Here is a 26,493-nt window from a genome sequence, read left to right as displayed (position 1 = left end):
ATGTTTTCGGTGCAAGGCACTTCAATTGCAAATACAGATGACCAGAGGGTAGCTTGTGAAACAACATAGTTTGTGTAGCAGGTTGTATGTTTAAGAACGTACCGCACTACGTGTTCAAAAGTGATTTTCAGAGCAAGCGTTGGTGTGAGTGAGTGAGTGAAAAAACTTTATTTCGTCCACTGTAGACCTGAAGGTGCCTCGATCAACCCCAGCGAGCGTTGGTGACAAATGTATCGCCACGTCAAGATTATTCTCGGCGTTTTCAAGGCAAAATTATGCTACGTGACAATCTAAGAATTCAGCACAAGCTTCGTCCGCAAAAGCACACTGCAACTGCCCTCTGTGCCATTGTACTCGAAAACATAGTTCCCTATAGAGACGCCGTTATCGAAAGACGTTCGTCTCCGCTATGACGTCATGGAACGGAGCAAACGTTATTGGCTTGCACATCTCCGCAATTTTTCTTTGAATTTAACAGCGGTACATTTGCCACCTTATTCTTAGGTTGTCATTGAATGTGGTCAACGGACGCAAAGTGGGGCAACCGTTGGTCACAGCCCCTCTCGCCACTGGCTGCATCACAGCCAAGCTACACGGGACATCCCGTGTTGTCGATGGCGCTGAATTTGAAGAGAGCCTGCACCACAGCATTGTCGAAGCACAGCGCCTCACCACCACGGGTTTTTTGAGACTCCTGCGCCGCAAAGAGAAACAACCATGACCGTCCTAACGACGACTTTGCTGAAGTTTACGTCCGACTAGGAGACGTTCTCAATTAATGATCACTCCTGTCCCGAAATGTTTGTAACGCCCCCTACAACAATTGACAGTAATACTCGGACTTTCAGCCCTTCGCATGAGCAGAGATACTGATGTAGACTTACGTGTATTAAGCAAAAATAATGTATGATTTCACGCTCTACCCTCTGCGCTACACTATCGGAGGTCGCAAAATTGAAATTGGATATGATACTACATTAGTCATTCATAACATGGAGGAAAATGAAGATTTGAAAATGAAAATAAATAGGAACCTAAATTCTCCCATGAATCTTCGTTCTCTTTCGCTTAAATTTCACCATTCATTTTATCGGATGTCGCTTCTCAATTGCACATGTACTCTTCTAATTGGAGTGTTGCTGTTTCAAGTTTGTTTTTACTTATTTACTAACTGTGCGCACAACAACCCAATTCAGCGCCCATCCCCAATCGCTGGTATGTGCCATGTTTTAAACGTGCATCATCATGGTCGTGCCATCTATCGTGAAAGGTGATACCATGGCCGAGGCAACGAATAGACGCGAAATTTATTGATCGAAAAATGTGAATTATACATTCATACGGACATGCATATTGCTTCCACTTCCCAGGAACGGGTATACATATTAATGCAATAGCATTATAGGCAACCATCACCCACTGTGGAAATATCCAGTACCCAACAGAAAGCGTGACTGATCTTGGAGATAGTGCAATGGTAAACGGGCGCTGCTGTTAAGTATAAACCCCATGCAAGCGATCTTGCACGCGACAGCGATAAGCGACGCGATGGAGATGGCTGTCGCGTTCGCTCGTCGCCTACAAGTTTCACCCCATGCGAGCGACGACTTCGAGCGACGTCTCCCCAGTGTTGCCGGTATGAGGGCAGCAATATAGGCGCCGAAACTACTGTTACGCGTGCTTTGTTGATGTATTTACTGTAAAAAGCAGCATAAAATATTTCTGAAAGTCTTGCAGTAGGTTCTTATCCTTGCACCTAAAAAAATTCGATCTTTTGCTCGTTCCGTGCGACAATCGAAAGTACTGGAGTTTTGTACATCCAGTTCCGGCTCTGCGCTATTGGCTAGTCGCTCATAGCACTTCCGGGCGACGAGCGACGAATTCTAGATTTGCAAAACCGAGCGATCGCGCGACAAGACCGAGCGATCTGTTCAAGCGACGGCCCGATGCGTCGCGCGAACCCGTCGCTCGTCGCTGTCGCGCACAAAATCGCGCTAATGGGGCTTAGCCTTTATGCTAGGCTGCCTCCAGTACTCGCACCCCCCCCCCCCCATACCGCGTATGCTGCGAAATGTGGTGCAGAAAAATGGCAATATTATAAGATTGAAATAACCACAGCACAAAAGCTTCAACTCACGTCGCTTCTGGCATGCATTGCAAAAGTGCAACTGGCCCTAGCACGTATTGCAACATTTTTGACCAAGTTTCAATAAAATATTCGCAAAGAATTTAGCTACCTCATTTGGACAAATCATGTTATAGAAATCTTATGTTTGAGAGGTACAGATATTTTAATGGCACAATTGCATCATGTCTAACGCACATGCTTTTGCCACACAGAAGAAAGTAGCTTGGTGGCGCCTATCTAAATACGCGAGAGCATAAAAATGGCTTTGCCGAGCAGCCGCTGAAGCAAATGTGATGACGTCTAGTGCGCTCGAAAAAAAAAAAACAGACCGTTTGAACCTACAGAATTTTGGACACTTACTTTCTTTAGGCCGCCAAGGCTTGTACAAAAATTGCCGAAAAATCGAAATGTTAAACTGCAGCATAACTGATAGTTGGGCGAGTTGGTACGAATTCATAGTGAAATATTTAGCTCGCGCAATTGACAAGGACACAGTGAAGGGTGACACACGAGCGCTTACACACAACTGTTGTGTTTTCGGAAAGATACCACGAATGTTAAAGAAAATGAAGTATCAAGTTTGCAACTTTGTAGCTGAACTAAAAAAAAGCATCGCAATTTTGCGAGCTACATCTACTGGGACACTTAAAAAGGAAAAAGAATGTTGCATCAGACTTTGTTCTGTATTACGACAACAATTTGTGAATAAATACTTCTCAAAGCTGACGCGAAGCATCAGGCGCTCTCGCGTTGGTTGTAAACTATCACAGATACGGTTTGCACGATAGTAGTATTTGTTTTTATCCACCGTGGTGGCGTAGTATATCCTTGGCATTGCGCTGCTAAGCCCGAGGCGACGGCATTTCATCGGAGGCGAAAGGCAAAAACGACCGTATACCGTGCATGGGGCGCACGTTAAAGAGCCCCAGGTTCTCCAAATTAATCTGAGGTCCACCCACTACGGCGTGCCTCATAATCATATCTCGGTTTTGGCATGTAAAACACCAGAATCCAGTTTAATTATTAGCTCCTGGTACGGAGTTACGTAAACTTCTTGCCATATTTCCAAAACAATTCATTCTAAAATTTTATTTTTTAAAATGATTTAGGCTCTCAATCACAAGTGAAAGTCAGCATAAATGAGCCTTCTCTCTTAGAGGCAGAAAGCATCAAACACAACGGCTCGGCAGTTGTCGAGTGAGTTGCTCCATTTTACGCGCATGCGCATAAGGGAAACAGAGTCGACCCCGATTTAAGACATTCTGCCGATGCCTTTCTGGTGAAGGACCACGTACAATTTGTATCCCTGATCGCATTTTCGCCTACGTCAAAATTGCGGTGCTAATTGCTCGTTGTGCACAACGAAAGTGTGGCCTACCATTCGATTCGTGGAAGCGAAGCAGAACCACCCTTTCTTGATGGTTATGGCCCACTTGCTGTGGTCAACGGTGGTGTTGAACGTGACCGCCTTGTCTGCGCCGAACCTCAGCACGATCGAGTCAACGTGGACGACGGTGTAACTGGAACTGCAATCGGGTGGCAGCTTGCCACCAGCACAGTTCATCCAGGATTGCACGGCGAGGTCGTCTTTCAGGTCTTTGGCAAGTACCTCAGAATAAAGGTCTGGAAAAGCGATCAGGTAGTCGGCATGTACCCCAGAATATAGGTCTGGAAAAGTGATCAGGTCATTTGCAAGTACCCCAGAATACAGGTCTGCGAAAGCGGTCAAGTCATTGGCAAGTACCCCAGAATATAGGTCTTGAAAAGCGATCAGGTCATTGGCAAGTACCCCAGAATACAGGTCTGTGAAAGCGGTCAGGTCATTGGCAAGTACCCCAGAATATAAGTCTGGGAAAGCGATCAGGTCATTGGCAAGTACCCCAGAATATAGGTCTGGAAAAGCGATCAGGTCATTGGCAAGTACCCCAGAATACAGGTCTGGAAAAGCGGTCAGGTCGTTGGCAACTACCCCAGAATACAGGTCTGGAAAAGCGATCAGGTCGTTGCCAACTACCCCAGAATACAGGTCTGGAAAAGCGATCAGGTCGTCGTTGGCAAGTACCCCAGAATAAAGGTCAAGAAAAGTGAGGTGGAAGATTCAAATATGGAGATGCATAATCGTAGTTAAGGAAGCTGGAAGAGCTAGACTCTACCATTGTCGGTGACTACCTACATCGCCGTCCAACTAGAAGACAGTTTATGACAAGCTCGTAGTAAGTCGGTCCAACGCGGGACTCTATGAGAGTCGGTCTAGTGGCCGCGAATAATTGGTCCTGTGCAATTCTTAATCCATGCAGCTGCGTTCGACTGCTCTGCCATGACTTTGCCTGCAGAGTGGGAGCGCTAAATCCTACCACGCCCTTTGAAGTGGCGATGACGTGTTGGGCCGACTAGTTTAGCGTCAATCGTGTTGTGGAATGCTCCTCCCCCCCCCCCCACCTCCCACCACTATTTCTTTCCTTTCTTCATGATTTCTTCAGTGCTCATCAGCAGGTTACCATTTAATGCACAAGAAGGATACAGACGTCATAAATCGCACCTACGGGCTACAATGTGCATATTAATATTTTGTTTTGTTTACTATTTTTCGCGAACGCTTCGTGTCACTGTATTACTTTACCAGCAGTAACAAGCGCGGCTTGTAGCCTTCGGTAGGGGCCGTCAAAGAGATACACTAAATTAGCTTGGATGCAGAAAGCTCTCTTTTTAGCAGCTTGGTATACTTTAACTTCAGGGTAAGAGGTAGGCCACTAGAAGAGAAAATGACGGCCAAAACATTTCCTAAATTCCGGGAGGATACCTCATTAAGAATGCTCGTCTGCAGTGACAGCACATATTTCAGAGTATTTTCTTCTATATTCTGGTCGACCCGCCGTGGTTGCTCAGTGGCTATGGTGTTGGGCTGCTGAGCACGAGGTCGCGGGATCGAATCCCGGCCACGGCGGCCGCATTTCGATGGGGGCGAAAACACCCGTGTGGTTAGATTTAGGTGCACGTTAAAGAACCCCAGGTGGTCGAAATTTCCGGAGTCCTCCACTACGGCGTGCCTCATAATCAGAAAGTGGTTTTGGCACGTAAAACCCCATAATTTTTATTTTTATATTCTGGTCGTTAGGGCAGAGTAAAAGCTCTAAAATCTTGCTAAGTTCTATTTTTACTTCGTTTAAAAAACAGTAGAGCCCATGTTTCCGGACAAAACTAAGACTCAGTGGACGCCATCAAATTCCATGATGTCGCGCATGGCTATCGCGGCAGTCGACGATAGGATGATGTCGTCACCCGTCGATAGGATGATGTCGCACGCTTTTTTTTTTCTGGCTCATCGAGCTTCCCTTTCACGGTAAGTTTCGCCTTTTTGTTTCGGTATTCTAGAACGTGAATTTACTGGTATTTATTTACAAATATATGTTAGCAGGAACGTGCGAGCGCGTGCTCGTCGAACGCGGCAGCAACTGTCGTTGCAAGCAGACGCGTCTAAGCGTTAATCGGTTAAACAAAACCGATAGGTGCCATCTCTAGATAGGCGCCCGCATTAGCCACCGTTGTACAACCACCCCGTCGTGATAACCACCCCCGCATGCGCATGGTCCCCGCCGGTGACGCATGCGGCCATCGTCGCCAGCAGGAGGCGTTGCTGCGGGTATCAAGAGCACGCGCATGCGCTCTTCTGTTGGCCTGTCTGAGCTCCTTACATATTGTCATGTGGTAGTGACGTTAAAGAACACAGTAGCAGTACTATGAAAGACAAAACAAGCTTTTATTGGGCGAACCTGTGCCCACAAAACATGCTACACATAAAGCGCAACGATAGCGGCTAACACAGTCGGCGATCGTCGAAAATCTGTGGGTCAAGCGCGTCGGCTTTTATACAGCAGTCGTCGAATGTTCCAGTCTAATCGTTCAGACCCGCGTGCCTTCCACAAAATTCTACACCATTCGCGTCACGCGATGAAATCAGATAATACAAGGTTCGGCGACAACAGACAGCGGATAGAAGCATCGATAGCTTTCCAGAAACTTCGGATACATGCAGGCGCGCCCCGCGCTGTGCGATAACATTTCTTCGGCGGCGAAACGGGGTCGCCCGATAGAGATAAGTACACGTGTCAATATTCACGTTTGTGCAGGTGACCACTGGCCATACCTTTGTTCAGGCTGGCCCTTTTGCCGAACGCTCGCAGGACGGTGCCCCCAGCGCTGGTCAGGTTCGTGATGAAGAGCCTCTCGCCATGGGGTCGGACGAAGTTGCCCTTCGCGAGTAGCGCCACCTCTCGGTAATTCTCCTGCATCGACTGCGGCACCTGGCGGGCGTACACGTTGGCGTACTCGGTGCGCAAGATCTTCGCTGTCGAGATCACGAGGACAGGGGTGAGTGTGTACAACAATTTCAAGTTTGCATTATGCCTTCATGTCTGAGCTCACCTGTTAAGATTGTCTCATTGGTACATATGATATCTGTGAGATGTGCGTTCAATTTTGTTGTTACGTAGTTACTTGTTACATTACGTATCGTACAGTTATACGCAGTTCTGTTGGTCCAAAGCATGATTGCTGTGGCTAGCACAATTGCTGGATTGTACGAGGGACGTTGCGAAAATATGTTTCGGGATTCTTTTTTTTTTTTTTGAAGGAGAAGATGGTACACTAGATGAAACAAAAAATCGCCATATAAATCCACGCCTGTTGCTGCTTCAACCATGGAAGAAGCGTCAACGGAGAAGCAATGACGCATGCGCAGAGCACCGAAGAAGAAAGAGTCGCAGCAGACCGGCGTGCCCGAGGTTTTTCGAGTACAAATCACGATGGCAGACGGACGTGTGCTGACAACGTGGTCGCCAATGGAAGTGCGTGCAGTTAACCTGTATGAATGGGGAGCACCTGTTCCGTGCATTGAAAGCTGCGCTCTGAGGACGTCACTTCCAAAACAGTGCTGAGGTGGAGTAGGCTGTGCGACAATTCCCTGCATCGCAGGGCACTGAGTTTTACTAGAATGGTTTCATCAAGCTGATTACGCGCTACGGCAAGTATCTCATTATCAGTGGTGGCTATGTGAAAAAATAGTGCAAGGGTGTATAGTTCATGATGGCATGGCGTATTTTCTTAATTTTTTTGGCAGTAGAGTTTCCGTGTGAAAATAAATGACGAAACTTGCTTTCCAAACGTCCCTCGTACTTTAGGAAAGGAGGCTTGAGACACGGAGTCTTGACAGAACCAAAATTTTCGACCGCGGAGTTTTCTCTATCATCCTCCCTAGCCGTCAAAACGCGAACTTTTGTTGGTGTTCCCAGACTATTTTAATCGTTTTCACTTGTTTACGGAACCATGCATATAATATGCTGCTTTTTGTGAACTATATTGCACTTTCGTGATTTGTTAGCGGAACTTGCATGCATTTGTACGCCTTTGTACGTTATTATTTTCTATGTCACTCGACAAGGCATAGCACGTTCCACCTTAACGCACTAATCTTAGTTTAAACTTAGGTTAAGCTTGTATCAACGAAAATCTCACAAAGTGAGTTATTTATTCGTATAATGGCGATGGAAATGTCGATTACCATCGATTCCATGCCTCACGACAATCGTGAGGCATGTAATTGTTTTCGGCAGACAGAAAGCTTCAGGACTGAGCCGAAAATTCGGAAAATACGGTTCCACACTGTAATAGGAATAATATTTTTTATGTACGTTTAAGGCGCCCTGACGCTAGCTAGTTCGGTTTTCAGTTTACCGTGTTTCGACTATCATTTAAAACAAAAAACAATCGCAGCCTTAACTCCTGTAGAGCGCTGCAAAATGCGAAGGGCACTCACAAACCGTGGTAATTTTTAAATCGAAACGCGCACCACAAGCTGTGAAAGATGCAAAGTTTATTTGACATTCCATTCATAGAGATCATGATAGTGTGCAGCTTTGCAATTTTACATTCTTAAAGTGCGTACAATTATACATATGCACGTCATCTGACATGATTTCTCAGTGTCCACCGGTTCCGTGATTGGGGTTTTGACTGTGTCTTGACGGGTGACATCACGGGTAATTCGGCTGCTGTGCTCTCCGATTAGGGCGAAGCGAGCCCCATGTGTGTCGTTTCTGACCGTCAATCAACAATTGTGGGATAACCCAAGTGCGCTGCGCATGGAATTCAAGAGCTGATTTGTCGTGCGATAAGGAATGTCACTTTGTTTCGTCGGTGCTCTTTTGGCTCTGAAGGTCACCTTCATCGCTCTCTGGGCGTCTTATAATAGCTGCGCGCTCCAAACGTAGTTATAGGTCACTGTTTAAAACGCTGTATTCGACGGCAATGCCTTCGAGATCGGCCCACGAGAACGGTCGTATACATGGTAAGAAACACCCGTCTACATTCCAGAAGAATGCTAAAAATAGACAGTGTGAAACGTCAGCCGCCCCAGATGTGATCAACGCAGGCCACCAGCTATGGAACTCCCCTTTGGTGTCAGGGTACTTCACTGGCGCACACAGTGATCACTTCCTTCCTCTTTTCTTCTTTCTATTCCCCCTTTCCCTCACCCCCTGTTTAGGGTAGCAAATCAGACACTCGTCTGGTTGACCTACCTGTCTTTCCTCTCTTTGCTATCTCTCTCTCTCTCTCTCTCTCTGAAACGTCATGTCGGTACTCTTTTAGGAAAAGCGAGAGTAAACGCGGAGTAGCAAGAGGAAGGTCAACGAGATGCCACAGCTTGTATGCAATGTATGCAACCGTCACTGCCTACAGCCTGAGCGAAGCTGCAGCAGCGTCCTTACCAATCTTATTGACTTCTGGCGTCGGGAAGGTGACGCACATGAACAGCTGGCCATTTGTTTCGCCATTTTCGGGAAAACTGTACTTGCCGCTCTGCAGCCCATCCACGAATTTCGGCACGCTGTGCAGGAGCCAGACGCCAACTGCTTCGTCGAACAGGAGGACACCTGCGGCACAACGTGCTGTCTTTTGAACTCCATTGTTATGAGACGCGTGCTGCTAATGTGCTACAATGTTGCAATCTTGCGAGTCTAATCAGGGACAATGCTGCCTTGGATTAGCTTTTGATTAGTCAGAGGATTCCAAAGCAGTAGGGGCCTAATTCACATTGCTTCTCATTAGTTTATAAGTGCTCTCACCGGCAGCCCTCCCTAATCGTATCCCAGCATCACGGTTTGCTGGAACTGTGTTCTTACAAGCAATTCTAGCACAAGAGGCTTTTTTTATGCGAAGCATACTAGCCGCACAACCACGCCCTTCCTTGCTGCGCCGCGCGCGGCCGCGTAGCTACCATATGACGTCATAACAGCTGCAAAAGCGGAGGCTCAACTCGTGCGCTCGCTTGCGGCCGCGTAGCTACATAGCCGGGTCTCAGCTCGTGCGCTCGCCTGCGTGAGTTGTTTCTTCATCTAGCCGAACCAAATATAGCCAAGCAACAGCAGTTCACCAGGCTAAACAGTGGTACAACAACTAAAATGAAGGCTAGTATGCTTCGAATCCTGGGCTTAACCTTAGCTAAGCCACAGCCATTTTTTGTGTGTGTGAACACAAGCCAAGATGTTTTCCAACTGTGGCTATACTGCGAAGCATATTGAATCACTGTACAGCTTCCTCCTAAATTTACGCGAGGAACTGGCACTACCATCGCTCAGCTACCAAAAAAATAATGGTGAATTCTCGGACCTGTTCGTGCTTGTGGCTACAGACGACCTTGTAGTTCTAATTCTTGAACTTTTTCTTCAGTGGCCTATATTAGCAAGCAGTCATAGTTTCATAAACCCGTCAAGGCAATAAGGCATTGCGAAGGCACATAACTGTCACATTTTTAAAGGAGTCTTTAGCGTACGAGTCAGTGGTTCGTTGAATAGGACCAACTTGCAAAATCCCAAAGTCATTTGAAACCAGGAGCATGACGTGTATGGAAACTAAGGAACTAGACCCTATACCCATGCTGAATGAACCGCCATGCTTTCCTGCAGCGAACTGAAATAATAGCGCGCCGTTTCTCTCCTGTAAATGCTGTAAGTGACTCTATGTGAACCACCTGCCTTACGGCGTGTCCCGTGTTATTAATGATCGTGGAAGTTACGCGTGGAGTAACAGAGATCTTTTCTGCTGCAGACCTCGCATCGTTGAGTTTGTTGCGAAACTGCTGGCTCAGAGAAGTCTCAAGAAAAGTGACAGGGACTTTCCTACTTTAAACAATATTGAAGTCTAAGGTTCTGCGTGCCAAAACTACGATCTGATTACGAGGCACGCTGTAAAGAGAGACTCTGAATCAATTTTAATCTCGTGTAGTTCTCTAACGTAGACCTAAGATCTGAAAACACGAAAGTTTCTGCATTTTGCCCCTATCGAAATGTAGCCGCCACATTTCGCACCTTTGCTGTGGCCGTTGCGCGTTCCATCGTAGATCACCGGTGACTGGTCGTTGTAGACAAAGTACAGAATGTCCTGTCAAAATAAAATAAAGAACAAGCATGTTTCAGACATTGTCCTTGCAACTGCGATGAAGGCTCTAAAGGTAGTCATAAACCGAGTCAAATGTAAGCAGCAGGTAAAGGCATCCCTGGCTTCAATGTATAGCCAGCATTTGACATTAATACACGCCGTTCCCGGAACCATGGGTCATCTTGTCACAACTACAGTGTTAGGCAGGGGCGTCCGAGAATGGCGGAGGAGGAGGAGGGGAAGCAAAAGGAAAATAATTTATTCGGGTCCAGTACAAGGTGTTGCCACCTGCCTGGCTAGTCCCATGCTGGGACTGGAAGGTCGAACCTCCTGGCCCTATCACGGGCGTACTGGACAGCCAGGACTTGAGGAATGTGATCCTGGGATTTAATCATTCCTGAGAACCAATTCCGGGAAATGCCAGCTTCTTTGCTTTTCTCCGTTACCTTGCAATGTCATAGTGTGAGGCAACTACTTCAGCCTAGGTGCAACTTCGTAGGGTGGAAACAAACAAGGAGGCAGAAGGGAAATGGCGTAAACAAGTGCTAGAACTAGAAATACAGAAATACAGCTTGATTAACAGTGTAAAATATCGGACCACGCTTTCTCGATGACAAGGTTAGTGCGAAAACCCGCACACTGACTTCTCAGGCTTCCGCCATCAGTGGTGGTGGATCTTCGCTAATGAGCGAGGGAATAGGTGTCAGATGACTCTCAGAAATCATCTCATTAGACTACCGTCGTCAGTGAATTTGAATGAAATTTGTGGAACTTCAGAGGGAACGGTAACTTTCGTTGATTGTGTAACATCTAGAATTTCGATTTGGGTTCTCAAGTTCTTGCACGAAAAGAGCCGTAATTCTGAAAAAATATGAAGCGCAGCACAAGTTAACAGCTCTGTAACTCTGCAGCTAGAAACAGACGCTGCAATTTTATAAACTGAACTTCTTACTGCGTTTGAAGTGCACAAATATGGTGTATCAGTTTGCAGTCGACGTGGTACCATCACGCCGTTTACGGCGATCATGCAGAGGAACGTTTCAGAAATTGTTAATTTACTTTGGTGCCCTGTCTCACGAGTCATATTTTCACACTTTAGGTGCTAGAGTACATAAAGAAAACATAGAAAAATGCGATATCGTTTTTGAACCTCATGCTCCACCTTTTTTTCAGCTTTAACATCTTCAACGATTTCCCAAAAGAAATAACAGCCTAAATAAATATATATGCTGCGTAAACTTATGCAAATAAAGCTTTTTTTTAAACCTTGTGAAATTCTCTGCTGAGCATGCGGAGCAAAGTGATCTTCCAATTTATTTGCATTTAGATGAGAACTCCTGTCCTTTGGCAGGACTCCAGTATGTCGAATAGTTTGGAAATGAGCCAAACTGTTCGCGTAGGCTTCTTTATCAGTGTACCTTGCGTATTGCTCACTGCTTAGTATATGTCTTGACAATGAGCAAAGCAAAATGATTGGACGTGACAAAAAAGCAAAAAGAGAGTTTTTTTCACTCCGCTCTTCTCCCTCTTCTGTCCCCTTCAATTGTTTGTTTCTCTTCTCGCTTCACATTAAATATTTTTACCCCCTAAGGGTAAAGACGTTAGCCGATGGACAAACCAAAAGTTTCCTTAATGGTGTAGAATGCATCAAAAGCACACAAAGTCACACAGAAGGCTGTAAGATCCACAAAAGCACTTATAAGTGTCTGTGAGGGTGCTCTTTTTTTGCCTAAGGATAATCTTGGTTTCTCCTATGGCTGACACCCTTAATCTTAGGGTGCAAAAACTTCTGCTGCACTGGGCCCTGTCATGCATAGATTATTTTCTTCTTTTTTCGTCACTGGCTGCTCCGACTCCAACTCTTTGTTATCGCCGGTGTCTTACTCTTGCTAATTGATACAGGTGACAGAAATAATTCTAATTGAAGCAGAAGAATTCTGATACAGAACGGCGCCCTATCGTCTAGACTCTAGACACTTATCCCACGGTTTACCAACAAGTTCAAATTTAAACCCATTTGTTCAAGAGAGTCGTGAGGGTAGCAAAATGCAACAACCAGTACCAACTGTACACTTGCCTCGAATCAGCCATCCACCAAATCACTCATCTCCACCTCACAAGTCGCTTGCAGCATTGTGGAAGCTGCAAGACTCCTTAGCCAATAGGAAGGCCGCATGCCCCTCCAGATGTGCTCAACCGCTTCGCGTCGTCTGCTCACTGTCACAGTGAATTCACTGTACAAGACGCATGAACGCTCAGGTCTCAACTTGGGGTGTACCGCCGTAACGTATCATGTACCAAGCAGAAACAGATCTCTCCAACCCCGCCATAAATCAGGCAGTTACGCCCGGAACTACATTCCGCTGCGCAAGGATACTGCCTGCCCACGCCGCGCGCCTTCGGCAGCGCTGCAAATGACTTCTGAGATGGGGTAAAGCTTTACTTAAATCAGGTCGCTACCTTTCTTGTAGTTTTCTCGTACAGTGGGGCCAGCGTGAGAGCGACCGGGTTCTGAGCTTCGTACAGGTCCTGCTCCGACAGCGGCCAATAGTACAGCGGTCCTTGGCTGGTCCGCGAGTCCACGTACACGAATTCTCCTCTCCCGGGCGTGGAGACTTTTTCCGGAAGCTTGTACACGATGAACCTGCAGATAATTACCCCTCAGCCCGGATCGTTTCAATTCATCAACATGTGGCAGAAGAGCGAAAAATCTGATGAACTAGGCGATTAGCAAGAAGCCTTCCAGCGGCAGGCTTCAACTAGTTCGTGAGCTTAGGAACAGGCAACCGGCCAATGAACCCTCGTAGGCTACCTCGTGGCACCAAGCCTGTCACATTCATGACCCCCCTCTATGCAATACGAGAGTAGCTTAACATGATTCGTTCTCTGCGGCTTTCGTGAAGCAGGCAGAGTGGCTTAGACGGGCCTCTATACCCTGCGGTAGTTGAACTTTGGTTGTTTAGTAACTATGGATAAATGAAGAAGTTAAAAAGTCCACGCTACAGATTTCCCCTCAAGCATGCACACACGTGCCAGAGAAACACAAACACGCTAAGGATGCCAAAAAAAGAGAGATATATCTCCAAAAAGTGATCCTCTGAATTTTACTGTGCTAGTTTCATGCCGAAGTGCAGTGCCGTCTCCGCTGGAATGATAGGAATGAAATAATAAACAAAAAGGGTCAATCCTTTCCGAATATGTAGTTGCGAAGGTATGGGGTTTCAAAGATGTGCTAGACCGACGCTATAAATTGTACAATTATTTCTATTTTGCATCACTGACTTTCATATTACATGCACGCGTTATATTATGTATACGTCTCTATGATATCCTCCTAAGGATTTAACATATTGTTCATCTGTCTTTTTTCTCTTCGCTATATTCTGTACTACGATACTCAGGTATGCCACTTTCCTGCTACGATATCTCACGTCATCGGCAGTATTATAAAAAAATATTAAAATAAAACAAGTAAGAATGAAATCTCAATCTACGGCTCTATAAAAAACACGGCACTAAGGAGCTCCGAAATGTTTTAAACACATGGGACACTTTACCGTACACACAAAGCTATGTGCACCAGCATTTTCACATTCGTCCACCACCGCCACGTGGCCGCAGAAGCCGGGAGTCCAACCCTCTACCTCGCTTTCAACAGCAGAACGCCATGTAAGAAAGAGTACGTGAGGGAAATGAATAGTTCCGTAACACAGGTATTCATACAGAAGGCGACCTTGCGAGTCGTTAGGCGCCCTCGGACACTTGACCATCGTGCAATAGCAAGCCGTTCTGTCTAGCCCGGCACGGTGTTAAGTGCCCGTTCACTCCGCGATTGGGCAGATACACGATGACTTTATTGCTGTCGCGACGCATCGCTATTTAAGTGAGAAAAGCACACAACGTAAGGAACATCCAGCAGATAAGGAGCTCATCACAGCGCTACGTAGTGGACATTTTTTTTTTTTTGGAGGAGGGAGGGAGGGCGGGTACTTACCAGTCAACATCCTGCCCGTCTTGATTCTTGCACCTCGGCGACGACGGTACCGTACCGCAGCTCACCGAAGCGATGGCGTGGGTGAGCAGTGCTGCAACGAGCGAGAACTTCATCGCGGTGCCTTAACACTCGCACTGCGAACGGGAGCTATATACGGCTCAGAAAGATAAGAGCTGGCCTAGTTTTGATGGGTTTAAATGAACTATCGGCGGTGAGCTGATATGAGCTCTGCACTCTAAACCCCACGACTCTGTCGAGCATGCTTTTCCCTTCTGTATCACTCAACAAGAACAAAAGAAGAGCCGATTTCGCAGCGATATGCGAAAAAAAAAATTATCACCTACAGTGGAGAAACTCGGGACCGGGCAGGTGTAACTCTTCTGAGAAGCGTATTTGCGGGAGCGATCGCGAGGCAGAAATTTGAGATAACGAGAATGGGGGCGGGGGGGAGGGTATTTAGCTAAGCTGTCGTTTACGCGTTGCCTAGGTCTGGCCCGCGCGTTCCACCTACCCTATGTGCTTGCTTCGAAGATAACGGGTCACCCATGGGAGCCCGAGGCCCCCGAGCGTGCCGCTACAACAACGGCACATGCGCGGTGAACCTCGACAGCTGCTCGTAGATCCGGTTTTGTTCCGAACAACAGCTGTATTTTTTTCGATCAGTGCAAGGGCAGGAGGTTCCGCGTTGCCGCATCTCAACCGACCGAGTGATTCACCTTTTCATGGATGGATGGATGGAGTAACTTTATAGAAAGGTCCTGCGAGCCACGGGGCGCAAGGTCCCATAGAGCGGGCTACTCCCACGTTGGGACCGGGAGTTGTAACTCCCTGGACGCATGCATCGTGGGCTCGCTGGACGGCCCAAAGCTGCTCCTCCAGGTCCGTGCTGCGTAATGCGTCTTGTAGCCTGGCAGAGTCTTGATCTTTGTTTGAGTGGGTCCGACCACACGGCCAGAGCAAGTGATGTACGTCTAGTGTGCTATGGCAATTTTCGCAATATGATGTTTTGTATAGGTCAGGCATGTAGTGATGTAGTCTGTTCTGCGTGGGGTACGTGTTTGTTTGAAGCATTCTGAACGTCAGGGCTTGAGGCCTGGTGAGCTTATTGTGAGGTGTGCTGTATGTTCTGCGGTCTAGATAAAAGTGCTTATGATCTCATTATATGTGGAGGGAGGGTCCCGATTCCCGCTGGGATGGTCACGACCAGAATAGGTGGCGTCGCGGAAGGTTAGGTCTCGCGCGCTCCTGTGAGCCATCTCATTGAGATTGCGAGGGGCGTCCTCGATCTCTCCGAGGTGTGCCGGGAACCAGCAGATGGTGTGATGCGGCAGCGGTGCGGATCTATTGATTATTTGTAGTGCTCGTCTTGCAAGTGCTCCTTTCTGAAAGCCTTTGACGGCCGAGCGTGAATCGCTGTAGACGTGGGTGGTGGTCGGATCTGTGAGCGCGAGTGCGATAGCAACCTGTTCTGCTATCTCGGACTTGTGGGTCTTGACTGTGAGAGCGTGACCTTTTCACGGTTCACCGGTAAATGTGTGACTGCTGCATTTAGCGACCCGCTGTATCCTGGAGTGTGTGCGTGTGTGTGCAAGAGAGGGACAGAGAGAGAGAGAGAGAAAATATTACGAAGTTTTTGGGATCGCACGCGCATCCCGATATCTCCGGAGCGGCCACGCGGTTATCACGCGATAATCACGTGCTCGCTCGCAGAGGGTAGAGGGGAGAGGGCACCTTCGCCGCTCCCGCTGCTCTTCGCGCCTGGCTGCGACGCTGCAGCCAAGACACCCCGTTCCCTCCTTTCCCGTTCTTGGAACCGGGGAGACTCCCTCTCCGCCGCTCGGGGAGAAGCGCTATTCCCCCTATGCACCGTTGTCTTTTGGCTGACGAGCTTGCGACATGCTGCATCTCAATTCAGCCGCTGAGACCGCCGCACGCCGTCCCCCTGTTGCGCCCGGCCTTTGTGAGCGACTGACCGCCCCAGGGCCCGAGCGTGGATCAACTCTGGGTGAGCTGAACTCTTATCAGCCTCTTTTGTGGTTCCCACACTGTGCGGTTTATTTTACCCCAGACGTCCGGAATGCTCCGCCGCTGAGGTTTTGTGTTGTATTTGTATGTGTGGTTGCTGTTGTTGTCGGTTGGTATACTTTTACTCTGAGGTGAATAAACACCTTAGGTCGAGACTCACCCTGTCCCCCCTGGCCTGAACCCGCCGTGGTCGCAACTCACTGCGAACCGCGAGTTGGGGGTCACAGCTCTGACTGTTAGGGCTGCTGCGAAAGTGCTAGCGAGCGACTGCCGCTCCGCCAGTGTTGTGCGATCCAGAGAAGGGTCAGGTGCGCACGCGCGAACTTGAGTAATACCCCTATATTTGGCGCCCACCGTGGGGCCAGAGGTGTGACAGGTTGAGTCTGTGTGAGTGACTGCCACTACACGAACGAACCATGGCAGCATACGGGGCTGACTTACAGCCATTGTATACACTGTCGCAGGTTGCTACCAACAGGCAACAATTCGAAGCGGCGGTCACTGCTACCGCTCAGTCATGCCCTGCGGCGAACATTAGCCCTGGAAATTTGATGAGCTTCGAAGAGGGTAGCGCTACACATGAGGCGCTCTCTCCGGCAGGATGTACCCTTGAAGGCATGAGGCACATTACGCGGAACCCTTCGCCAGAGTTTGCGGAGAGCATGGAGCCACTGCGGCACACTTGCTCGACTCTTTCTGCTCCTGTGCCAGACATTACTGGCCAGAGCGAGCCTCAGCAGGCATTGTTGCACGATGCGATGCGCTTGATTGAGAGGTTCACAGGTGCCGTGCAGAACACTCTGCTGACATCTGCCGCCGCTGCAAGACCGAGAGTGAGAGTGGACTTACCAACCTACAGCGGGTATCATGATTCAGTTAGCGTCAACGAATACCTCGATCGCGTGCTGACTTACCAGCGCGCAATTAGGCTGTCCGATGGCGAGATACTGGAACGCGTCGTACCAGTGTCGTTGACTGATCACGCTGCCCGCTGGTTCCGGCTTACTGGCTACCGGTCTAGCACGCTGGCTGAGTTCAGAGCGACCTTACGCGAGGAATTCCTGCCCGCAGATTACGAGCGTTGTCTGCGGCGCGAGTTGGAGCTACGTACTCAGCATCCGGACGAATCCTTGCTCGAGTACGTAAGGGCGATGGACGAACTTTATCGTACCGCTGACCCTACTGCTCCGAACTGCGATAAGGTGGAGAGAGTCACGCGACAAGCTCATCCCACCTTCGCAGCGTACCTAAGAAGCAGCAAGTTCAGGGATTTGGATGAGCTGGCCTCGGAGGCAAAGCGCATACAGGCGGACATACTCGCCTCGCGCTCATACCGACCTCCACCCCCAGCGTCGAGAGCCTCGATGCGCGTGGAACGGGGACACTTTTCGCACTCGTTCTGGTGGAGATGGTGTGGTTGTTTTCAGTGACGGACAATTGAGAAACAGTTGGGACTCATCTGAGCGGGCTCTCGACCCGTACACTTATGCCATTCGTGCAGCACGCGCTGCCGATGGCCGAGGTATGCAGAATCGTGGTCGACATGCCGGCCCGAGGATGCCAGAGCAGAGCGTGCCTGCAAGGGAGCTGTCGATAGAGAGGAACAACGGTCAAACGGCGCGAGGCACTGGACGGCAAGCCCGACAAAGGCCTGCTCTCCTCTGTTATCGGTGCCACCAGCCGGGGCACTTCGCCCGGGATTGCAGACAGCCTGCGAACCGAGAGCACGCGCTTTTGGGAAACGAGCGGGGCCGCCTGTGAGCAACGCTGCATGGCCGGCGGCGATTACAGCGGCGCGAAGTGAAACACATGAACTCCTTGCCCCGCTGGCTTGTCGTTTCGGACCACCCAACGACACGCCAGTGCCGCTCATAGAGGTTACAGTCACCCGGCGCAGGTTTTTTGCGCTGTTAGACACAGGAGCAAGCGCTTCACTATTTGGCGACGAGGTGTGTGAACATCTCCTTCGGAACGCTATCCGACTGAGAGAGAAATGTGACATTATGACTCGCCAGCGGCACGGCGCACGTGAGCCGTGCTGCTAGGCTTGTGGTGCGGTGGGAGAAACGGGTGAGGCGACAACGCCTCGCTCACCTTCCCGGCCTGTCGGTTCCTATAATTCTTGGTAGAGACTTCCTCGCCAAGACGGGCATTGTTATTGACGTCTGCAACGGAGGATATAGGGAGCGAGCATGCGGCACCAGGAAACCTTTCGTTCCATTTCAAAAAGCGTCAGAGACAACGTCGTTCGATTATGCTTCGCGCGCAGACCAAGCCAACGATTGCCCGAAAAGGTCCCTCAGAACGGTTGCGGCCGGGTCGACTTGCCGTCCGGCCAACCGCGCTGAGGAAAGAAGCGCGGAGGGGAACTGCTCCCCTCCCGCACAGCCCATAACCCCCGCTGCGGTGGCACAGTGTGCCGCATTGAGGGGCGAACGATACCACCCGCTGCTGAACGACTCAAGCAGTTTGTCGGGGGAAGAAAAGGCTCGCCTCTCATCGCTTCTGACTGAATATGACGCCGTATTCACAGAGCGGCCTGGTTGCACTACGCCATACAGGCACAAAATTGAGACAGGCGACGCCTCTCCGTGGAAGTGTAATCCTCGGCCGGTGAGTTTGGCTAAGAGGAAAGCACTAGACAGCGCTCTGGACGAACTGCTCGATACAGGCGCTGTTGAAAGGTCGGACAGCCCATGGGGTTTTCCTGTGATGTTGGTTGCTAAAAAGGACGGCACGTCCCGCCTTTGTGCTGACTATCGCCGCCTGAACGAGGTGACACGCAAGGATGCATATCCGCTTCCTAGCATTCCCTCGATCGTATCCAACGTTGGCGGAGCGAAGTACTTCACTACGCTCGATGCAAGCAGAGGATACTTTCAGGTGGAGGTAGATCCCTGTGACCGAGAGAAGACTGCCTTCACTTGTCACAGGAGACTTTTCCAGTTTACCCGTATGCCCTTCGGACTTGTCGGTGCGCCTGCGACTTACCAGCGCCTGATGGACCTTGTCTTGGGTGACGCAAGGTGGCACCATGCTCTTGCTTACCTGGACGATGTTGTGGTGTACTCGCGTACCTTAGATGGGCACTTACGCCATCTCAGGGACGTGTTGGAGCGTCTGAGGTCTGCGGGGATAACGCTAAACCCGACCAAGAACCAGATCGCAGCAACCCGAGTAACTCTACTGGGGTTTAAACTTGAAAACGGACGCCTTCTGCCGTGTGATGACAATGTTCAGGCATTATTGAACTTCCCGTCACCCGCAGACATAGGCGGACTGAGGCGCTTTTTGGGGCTGGCGAACTTCTATCGACAGTTCATCCCAAACTGCGCTGCACTGCAAGCCCCCTTCACTATGCTGTTGAGGAAAGGTGAGCAGTGGAGGTGGGGTCCCGAGCAAGAGGAGGCACTGCGCAACCTCGTAAACGCGCTCGTGGAAACCACCGCGTTGAGGCTACCAGACTTGAACAAAGAATTTGTCATTCATACGGACGCCAGCGACCTTGGCCTAGGAGTGGTTTTGCTCCAACAGCACGAAGGTAGCTTGCGCCCGGTAGCTTTTGCCAGCTGCTCTTTGACTCCTGCAGAGAAAAATTACTCCGTGACCGAAAAGGAATGTCTGGCGATCATTTTCGCGCTCAAAAAGTTTGACTACTGTATTGATGGAGTCCCATTGATTATTGAGACCGATCATATGGCACTAACTTGGCTTAGGCGTTTAGGAGAGCCGAGCGCCCGGCTCGCGCGATGGGCACTTCTCCTGCAGCGATACGATTTTACCGTTCGCTACAGGAGAGGAAAGAACAACGTTGTGGCGGACGCACTTTCGCGCGCGCCCGTTGACTGTGAGAAGAGTGATATTACTACTCAACTCACCTCGCCCGAAACTGAGCTTGAGAGCGGACTAACCGCTGCGACGATTGAGGTCGTCAGGAGGGGTAACATTAATACCCATCGTGACTCCTCCGTGACTCAGCCTAAGAGCAGAGTAACTGTTACAATGCTCGACGGCGCTGGTCCCGAAGGAAGGGCAGACGAACCCCCTTCGCAGGACGAAAGCGTGAGCCACTTGGACTACGTCAGTTCAGTGGGGAGCGTGTTCGGCAGGAAGGAGCTGTTAGAGGCACAGCGGGAGAATCCGTTTTTTAAGAGGGCTCCGGGAGCCCGGCGGCGCGGCCGCGGCGCACATGGACGCAGCTGGTATTGCTGTGGGTGCGCGGCGCTCTGAAACAGCTGGCATTGCTGTGAGCGCGTTGGATTGGAACAAAAGTATTGTTGAAGTTCCTGCAGGACACCAAGCTCGACGAGCGGCTCTAGCGAGACAACTGCCTCATGTACATAAGCACTCGCCACTTCTCTCATCATCATCATCCATCCCAATACTTTCACTCCCCTTCCCTCTTCCCCAGTGCAGAGTAGCAGGCTAGAGCGCACTAGCTCAGATCGACATCTCTGTCTTTCCTATCAATAAATTCTATTCAATTCAATTTATTAATTCGCCTAAGTCGTGAAGAGGGTGGAGTTGGGGGGGGGGGGGGGGAGGCGGCAGTGGTGGCATAAAGACGACAAAAATGGGGGTGGAAGGTTTCTAAGGAGGTCAGATGGGTAGACGTGCCACGTTTTTCGTAAAATGCCCGTCTCATTCGCGAATTTGTGGACTCCTGAGTGACGGGAGGAAAGATAAATAAATAATGAAACGAGGAATAAGCACACGCGGCTAGAAAGACGAGCAGATGCCGTACACGCAGCGCCGTGTGGCCTTAGGACAGCGCAGAGAATCGTGCGCACAAACAGAGCTCGTCACACGGGAACAGCGCGTGAACAGCGCGCGGGCACGGGGAAGAAAGGAAGTACGCATCTTTTGACGTGACTACAGCGTGAATCACGCTTGCATATTTCGCGGAAACACTAATAGCTAGCACATCATTTGTGACCATCGTATTATAACCGGCTGCGACGAGTTGTAAACGGCGTTTTTGGTATCGAAAGGCTGCCCCCTTTTCATTTGTCATAAAAACATTTTCATATTTATTACATTTTCTTTACGTTACTTCTATTATTGTATCGTTGGGCTTCATATTTCTGTAAAACACTTTGTATTTTTCTTGGTTCGCAATATGCAGAAGAGCCAAATTTTTGTTAGATTACTAGATATTACTGCTTATGATTATTTATTGTGATATTACTGTATAACGCTGTTTTTACTATATATCTAATTGTCTTCTATTTATTTGCACTTGTTCCCTACGAATTGTATTTTTAACGCGTTTTTTTCTTTTGTTTTGTTTGTTTGTTCGCCCTCTACTTGCTGCTCTAGTACTCGCATGCACCCACTAATGATAAGAGGTCCTCCTGCCAGTTTCTCACTTTGGGACCTCCTGATGCTGTATATAATATGCAAGCCCGTTTTTTGTGCATGTCATAACAATAAACTTGAAACTTGATAAAATTCGGCACTATGTCTGCTGTTTATTTGCTGATATTTGTTGAAATATAAATAAGAAAGGAGGTTTAATTATCCTCGATTGGTAAACTCTATTGAGAAAGAAAGAAAGAAAGAAAGAAAGAAAGAAAGAAAGAAAGAAAGAAAGAAAGAAAGAGACGAGGAAAGAAAGAAAGCAAGAAAGATGCACAGAAAGATAATTTACACGACCGACGTGACGACATCAGCACAACCATGTGCGGATGAGAAAAGAGGCGACGCCTCTGTGTGCACGTTGACGGAAAAATAATCAATTTACGTGCGCTTGCAGATCAGCATGCGTAATGGCCCACATCCACAAAGCTTTTCTTTTTTTTGTTTGTTTGTTAGTACTACTTGCAGGTTTGGTGGCCTCCTTCAATAATGACCCGCTGTGGTTGCTCAGTGACTATGGTGTTGGGCTACTGAGCACGAGGTCGCGGGATCAAATCCCGGCCACGGCAGCCGCATTTCGATGGGGGCGAAATGCGAAAACACCCGTGTACTTAGATTTAGGCGCACGTTAAAAAAAACTCAGGTGGTCGAAATTTCTGGAGTCCTTCACTACGGCGTGCTTCGCAAGAAAAAAGTGGTTTTGGTACGTAAGACCACATTTTTTTTTTCCTTCGGTAATGTTCGAAATGACGATAAGCTTATCTCTACTCATACTAACACATTTGTCGTAAGAAAATTTTATGCGTTAGCATTCTTAGATTACTACATGTACTTTCCTGGGGGGCTAGCTGTCTCTCTATCTACGTATGTATGTCTGTATCTAACCGTTTTCAGCGGGTGTCCTTGGCTGAATGGGTAGTGAATCTGGCTGTTGTGTTGCGGAAACAGTGCTTCAAACCTGCCGATGGACCAACGTTGATCAATGAGCACGTGGCAATGTGTACATACATGCCGCTTTTCAATGAACCTCCTTCACGCCGACATGGGTTATTTTAATATGCAGGACTGGATAAGGTACCACTGTTCGAAGAAACTCTTTCACTGTAATTATTTTGCTTAGCGCAAAACAAGGGACACAAGAAAGATGCCAGAACAAGGCGCTACTCTCAGACTGACATCGTTTTATTGCGTCCCTTCATTACAGAGCACAGAATCTAGAAGAACATGCACAGTGAGCACCATGTGCAGGAACTACCGCAACATCCGATCACCAGAGCGTACTCATGTGACGCCTTGTCCTGTCGTCTTTCTTGTGTCCATTGTTTTGCGCTAAACAAAGTAATCATGGATTCACACCAACCAGCCCGCTAGCGCGTTCTGCTTATCTTTGACGCCAACTTCTGGCACTCGGTATGTCCCACTAGGCCTGTGCTGGTCTTCAGTGAACTTCTTCAATGCTAACTTGGATCACTGGATATGTACCAGTAGGTGGCTGTGCCGCTTTTCAATAAACCTCTTTGACACCGATTTGGGTAACTAGGTATATATGCTCCACTGGAAATATGCCGCTCCATGATGACAGCAAATATTCTACAAATTTATCCGATGCTGGCCCGAATCGAACACACATTACAAGGGCTCCTGCACGCTTAATGTAGTGACACGAAGATTTGGGTTTCATGCTAACGCAGAGGCTCATTTGAATGTGAATATTTGGAATATTTTATGGCAGTTTGTCGTGTGCGTATCATAGCCACGCACGCTTATATCGCCTTCCGTTTCTCTACCACGGGTGCGCTTTAAAACCACGGCGCTGCATTTTTTACTTTCCTTTCCTTCCTTCTTCTGCGCCCTTAAACTGGCTCTCTTAACTACGATACGCAGAGACAAAGCAACAACGCGCGCATTAGATCCCATAGATGAGATGAATATTTACAATTATTGTTAGGGTTATAATTATATTCTAGTGCTGATTGCTGTGCTATCGTTTGTTAACGAAGCTTTCCCTCAAGTCTAAATATTTTAAGGCAGTTTGTCGTGTGCGTATCATAGCCACGCACGCTTATTATCGCCTTCCGTTTCTCTACCACGGGTGCACTTTAAAAGCACGGTGCTGCAATTTTGCTTTCCTTTCCTTCCTTCTTCTCCGCCTTTAAACAGGGCGCGCATGCGATCCCATAGATGAATATATATATATATATATATATATATATATATATATATATATATATATATATATATATATATATATATATATATATATATATATATATATATATATATATATATAGACAGTGAAAGCTCGTTAATTCGAACATCAATCATTCGAATTTATGGATAATTCGAACTGCACGATTTGGTCCGGCCAAGCTCCACAGAAGTCTATGTATAAAGAAGTCCGTTAATTCGAACACGAGAAGGTTCCCTCACGGATAATTCGAACTACGCTCGCCTGGCACACGGCCAGAGAAACGCGCCTACTGCCTACACACAAGGCTGTACTGCCTCCGAAACGGAGAGAACGGCGAGAGAACGCAAAATCGGAAAAAAATCTAACCGACGCGGGCTCAGCCAGACGGCATCTCTGTTCTACGTAACCTCCCAGACTTCTTGCCCGTTGCAAATCTCGGAGGCTTTGCAAATCTTGTACAGCTGCAATGTTGTGCGGAGATGGCACGGCAAGCGCCAAAACACAGCGAATCAAGTACGTCGAAGCTGCGCTTGCAATCAAGAACCAACGAATCAGGACCTTCGCCACCTTCACATGTTCAGCGTCTTTGTCTCGGCAGTCTTCATCGGTTGTGCAGCTCTGTTTTCAGCTTAGGAGTTATCGGCCGTCACGATTCATTGTGATGGTGTTAAGCCTCGGCTAACGTTCGTTTCGATGGACATCGGTGGTGTGGCACAGTCGGAACCACAGCTTCGACTTGAAGATGGCGTGTGCCCGCGGCAGACGCCATCGCTTTCTGACACGCCAAATTTCTGACATGCCCTACTGCTTCCAAATCGCAGTGTATTGTTTCTCTCCTTCACTTTCGTTAGTTCGAACTTTCGTTCATTCGAACTGAAGCGGCTTCCCCTTGCGGTTCGAATGAACAAGCTTTTACTGTATATATATATATATATATATATATATATATATATATATATATATATATATATATATATATATATATATAGAGAGAGAGAGAGAGAGAGAGAGAAAATTATCAGTCATAGCTCTCGTAGTATAGCCTTCTGGGCCGTTTCGTTTTTTTTTTCTTTCGAAAGTAGTCCTATTAGGGTTATGATAATTACACGAAGGTATTTCGCCCTCGTCAGCAGCAGTCCTTGAGATAGCTATTCTGGCGGCTAGCTTCCCACGCTATGCGTGCCGCCCTCGCACCTGTCTAAGCTTTTCCTAGACGCATAGTTATGCTGTGTCCGCGCAACCTTGAGCGATCGGAAAGCGCATTTTCGCCTCTTGGCCGGCGGAGAAGCGAGGCTTTGTTCCGGCCGCAGAGCCCTCCACGTCTCAGTAAAGTGCCTGGTGGTGGTCTCGTGCGGACGATGCCCTCTCGGTGAGCGCGTATTTCCCCCCTCATCTTTTAAGAGGTTCAATACTTACAAGCATTTGCCTCGCAAACCATATTTATTTCAAGGGAGTTTTCCACGTCTCCATAATTTCTCTCGTCGTATTCGAGTGCTGATTGCCGTGTTATAGTTCGTTAACGAAGCTTTCCCCTCAAGTCTAAATATTTTAAGGCAGTTTTCCTAGTCTCTAAAGCCGCTCGAGTTCACTCTTCTCCTCGGGCGACCATTTTTTCCAAGAAAGTATTCCTTCCAACCGCTCGGAAGCGACTATCGCGGACAATATCAGTCCCTTTCCACGTAAGTATGAGGCTCGGAGCAGGAGCTATGGCGCTTGAAAGTAACCTGGGGCCTGACGAACCAACCGACTGAGCTATCATATTTCCGGGCAACATCCAAGGGTCACGAGATCAAATCACCGGTTATGTTCCTTTTTTCTCCCTTTTTTTCTTTTTTTCTTTCTTTTTACTGTCTTCTCCTTTATTTTATTTCTGTACGGGAACCCTCCTAAAATAACTATATATATCCTATATAACCAGTAACGGTGGAAGGGGGGGGGGGTGCGGCAGAGTGGCGCATCTCTGTTCATTTTTTGCAAATGGTTGCTTTTGGGATAGCAGTCGTCAACACTTAACACCACAATGGGCGTACCTTTGAACAAAGGTATATGTCTCAGACATAGCCGCCATGACACATTTCCGGCTCCAGCAATCGGTTCAGGTGCACGCAGCCCGCACAAGCATAGCCTTAGAGATCTATTTGTGTTGCTCCGATGAAGAGATCGCTGTGAGCTGGGTTTGAACACAACCTGTTGGTGTCCAAACAATTCGCTCCGGTAAAGGCTTGCAGTTTCGCGTGATTGCGATTTACGTGCTACTGTAGGTCGGGGCACAGTTTTCAATGTGTTATAGCAAGGACGAAGACAGCAGGTAGGCGTACGAACGAGTGGCAGACTTAACTGAAACCGTTTTCCTTTTGTGTGGAA

The 26,493-nt window shown here is 48.3% G+C and overlaps 1 protein-coding gene across 1 annotated transcript; it reads right to left on the bottom strand.

Moving 5' to 3' along the window:
• Positions 1 to 589: 589 nt before the first annotated feature.
• On the bottom strand, positions 590 to 14,788 carry LOC139049316 (deoxyribonuclease-2-alpha-like). Its single transcript, XM_070524694.1, has 7 exons — positions 14,556 to 14,788; positions 13,022 to 13,205; positions 10,492 to 10,564; positions 8,893 to 9,057; positions 6,273 to 6,473; positions 3,507 to 4,156; positions 590 to 694 (listed from the first exon to the last, which is right to left on the bottom strand). Exons 1-7 carry the CDS (start codon positions 14,666 to 14,668, stop codon positions 590 to 592), a joined length of 1,491 nt encoding a protein of 496 aa, XP_070380795.1. The 5' UTR covers positions 14,669 to 14,788.
• Positions 14,789 to 26,493: the final 11,705 nt, after the last annotated feature.

Source organism: Dermacentor albipictus, chromosome 8 (assembly GCF_038994185.2).
Source record: "Dermacentor albipictus isolate Rhodes 1998 colony chromosome 8, USDA_Dalb.pri_finalv2, whole genome shotgun sequence".
NCBI classification, from domain to species: Eukaryota; Metazoa; Arthropoda; class Arachnida; order Ixodida; family Ixodidae; genus Dermacentor; species Dermacentor albipictus.
The sequence above is the reverse complement of the archived record's forward strand: the minus strand, read 5'-3'. Positions and strand labels throughout refer to the sequence as shown.

Excerpts from the sequence above, each read along its gene's own strand:
- LOC139049316 (XM_070524694.1), bottom strand. The coding sequence starts at position 14,668 with ATGAAGTTCTCGCTCGTTGCAGCACTGCTCACCCACGCCATCGCTTCG. Across the intron at positions 13,206-14,555 it reads GACGGGCAGGATGTTGACTG|GTTCATCGTGTACAAGCTTC; the intron begins GTAAGTACCCGC and ends AATTATCTGCAG. Across the intron at positions 9,058-10,491 it reads GCGCAACGGCCACAGCAAAG|GTGTCCTCCTGTTCGACGAA; the intron begins GTGCGAAATGTG and ends GTTGTGCCGCAG.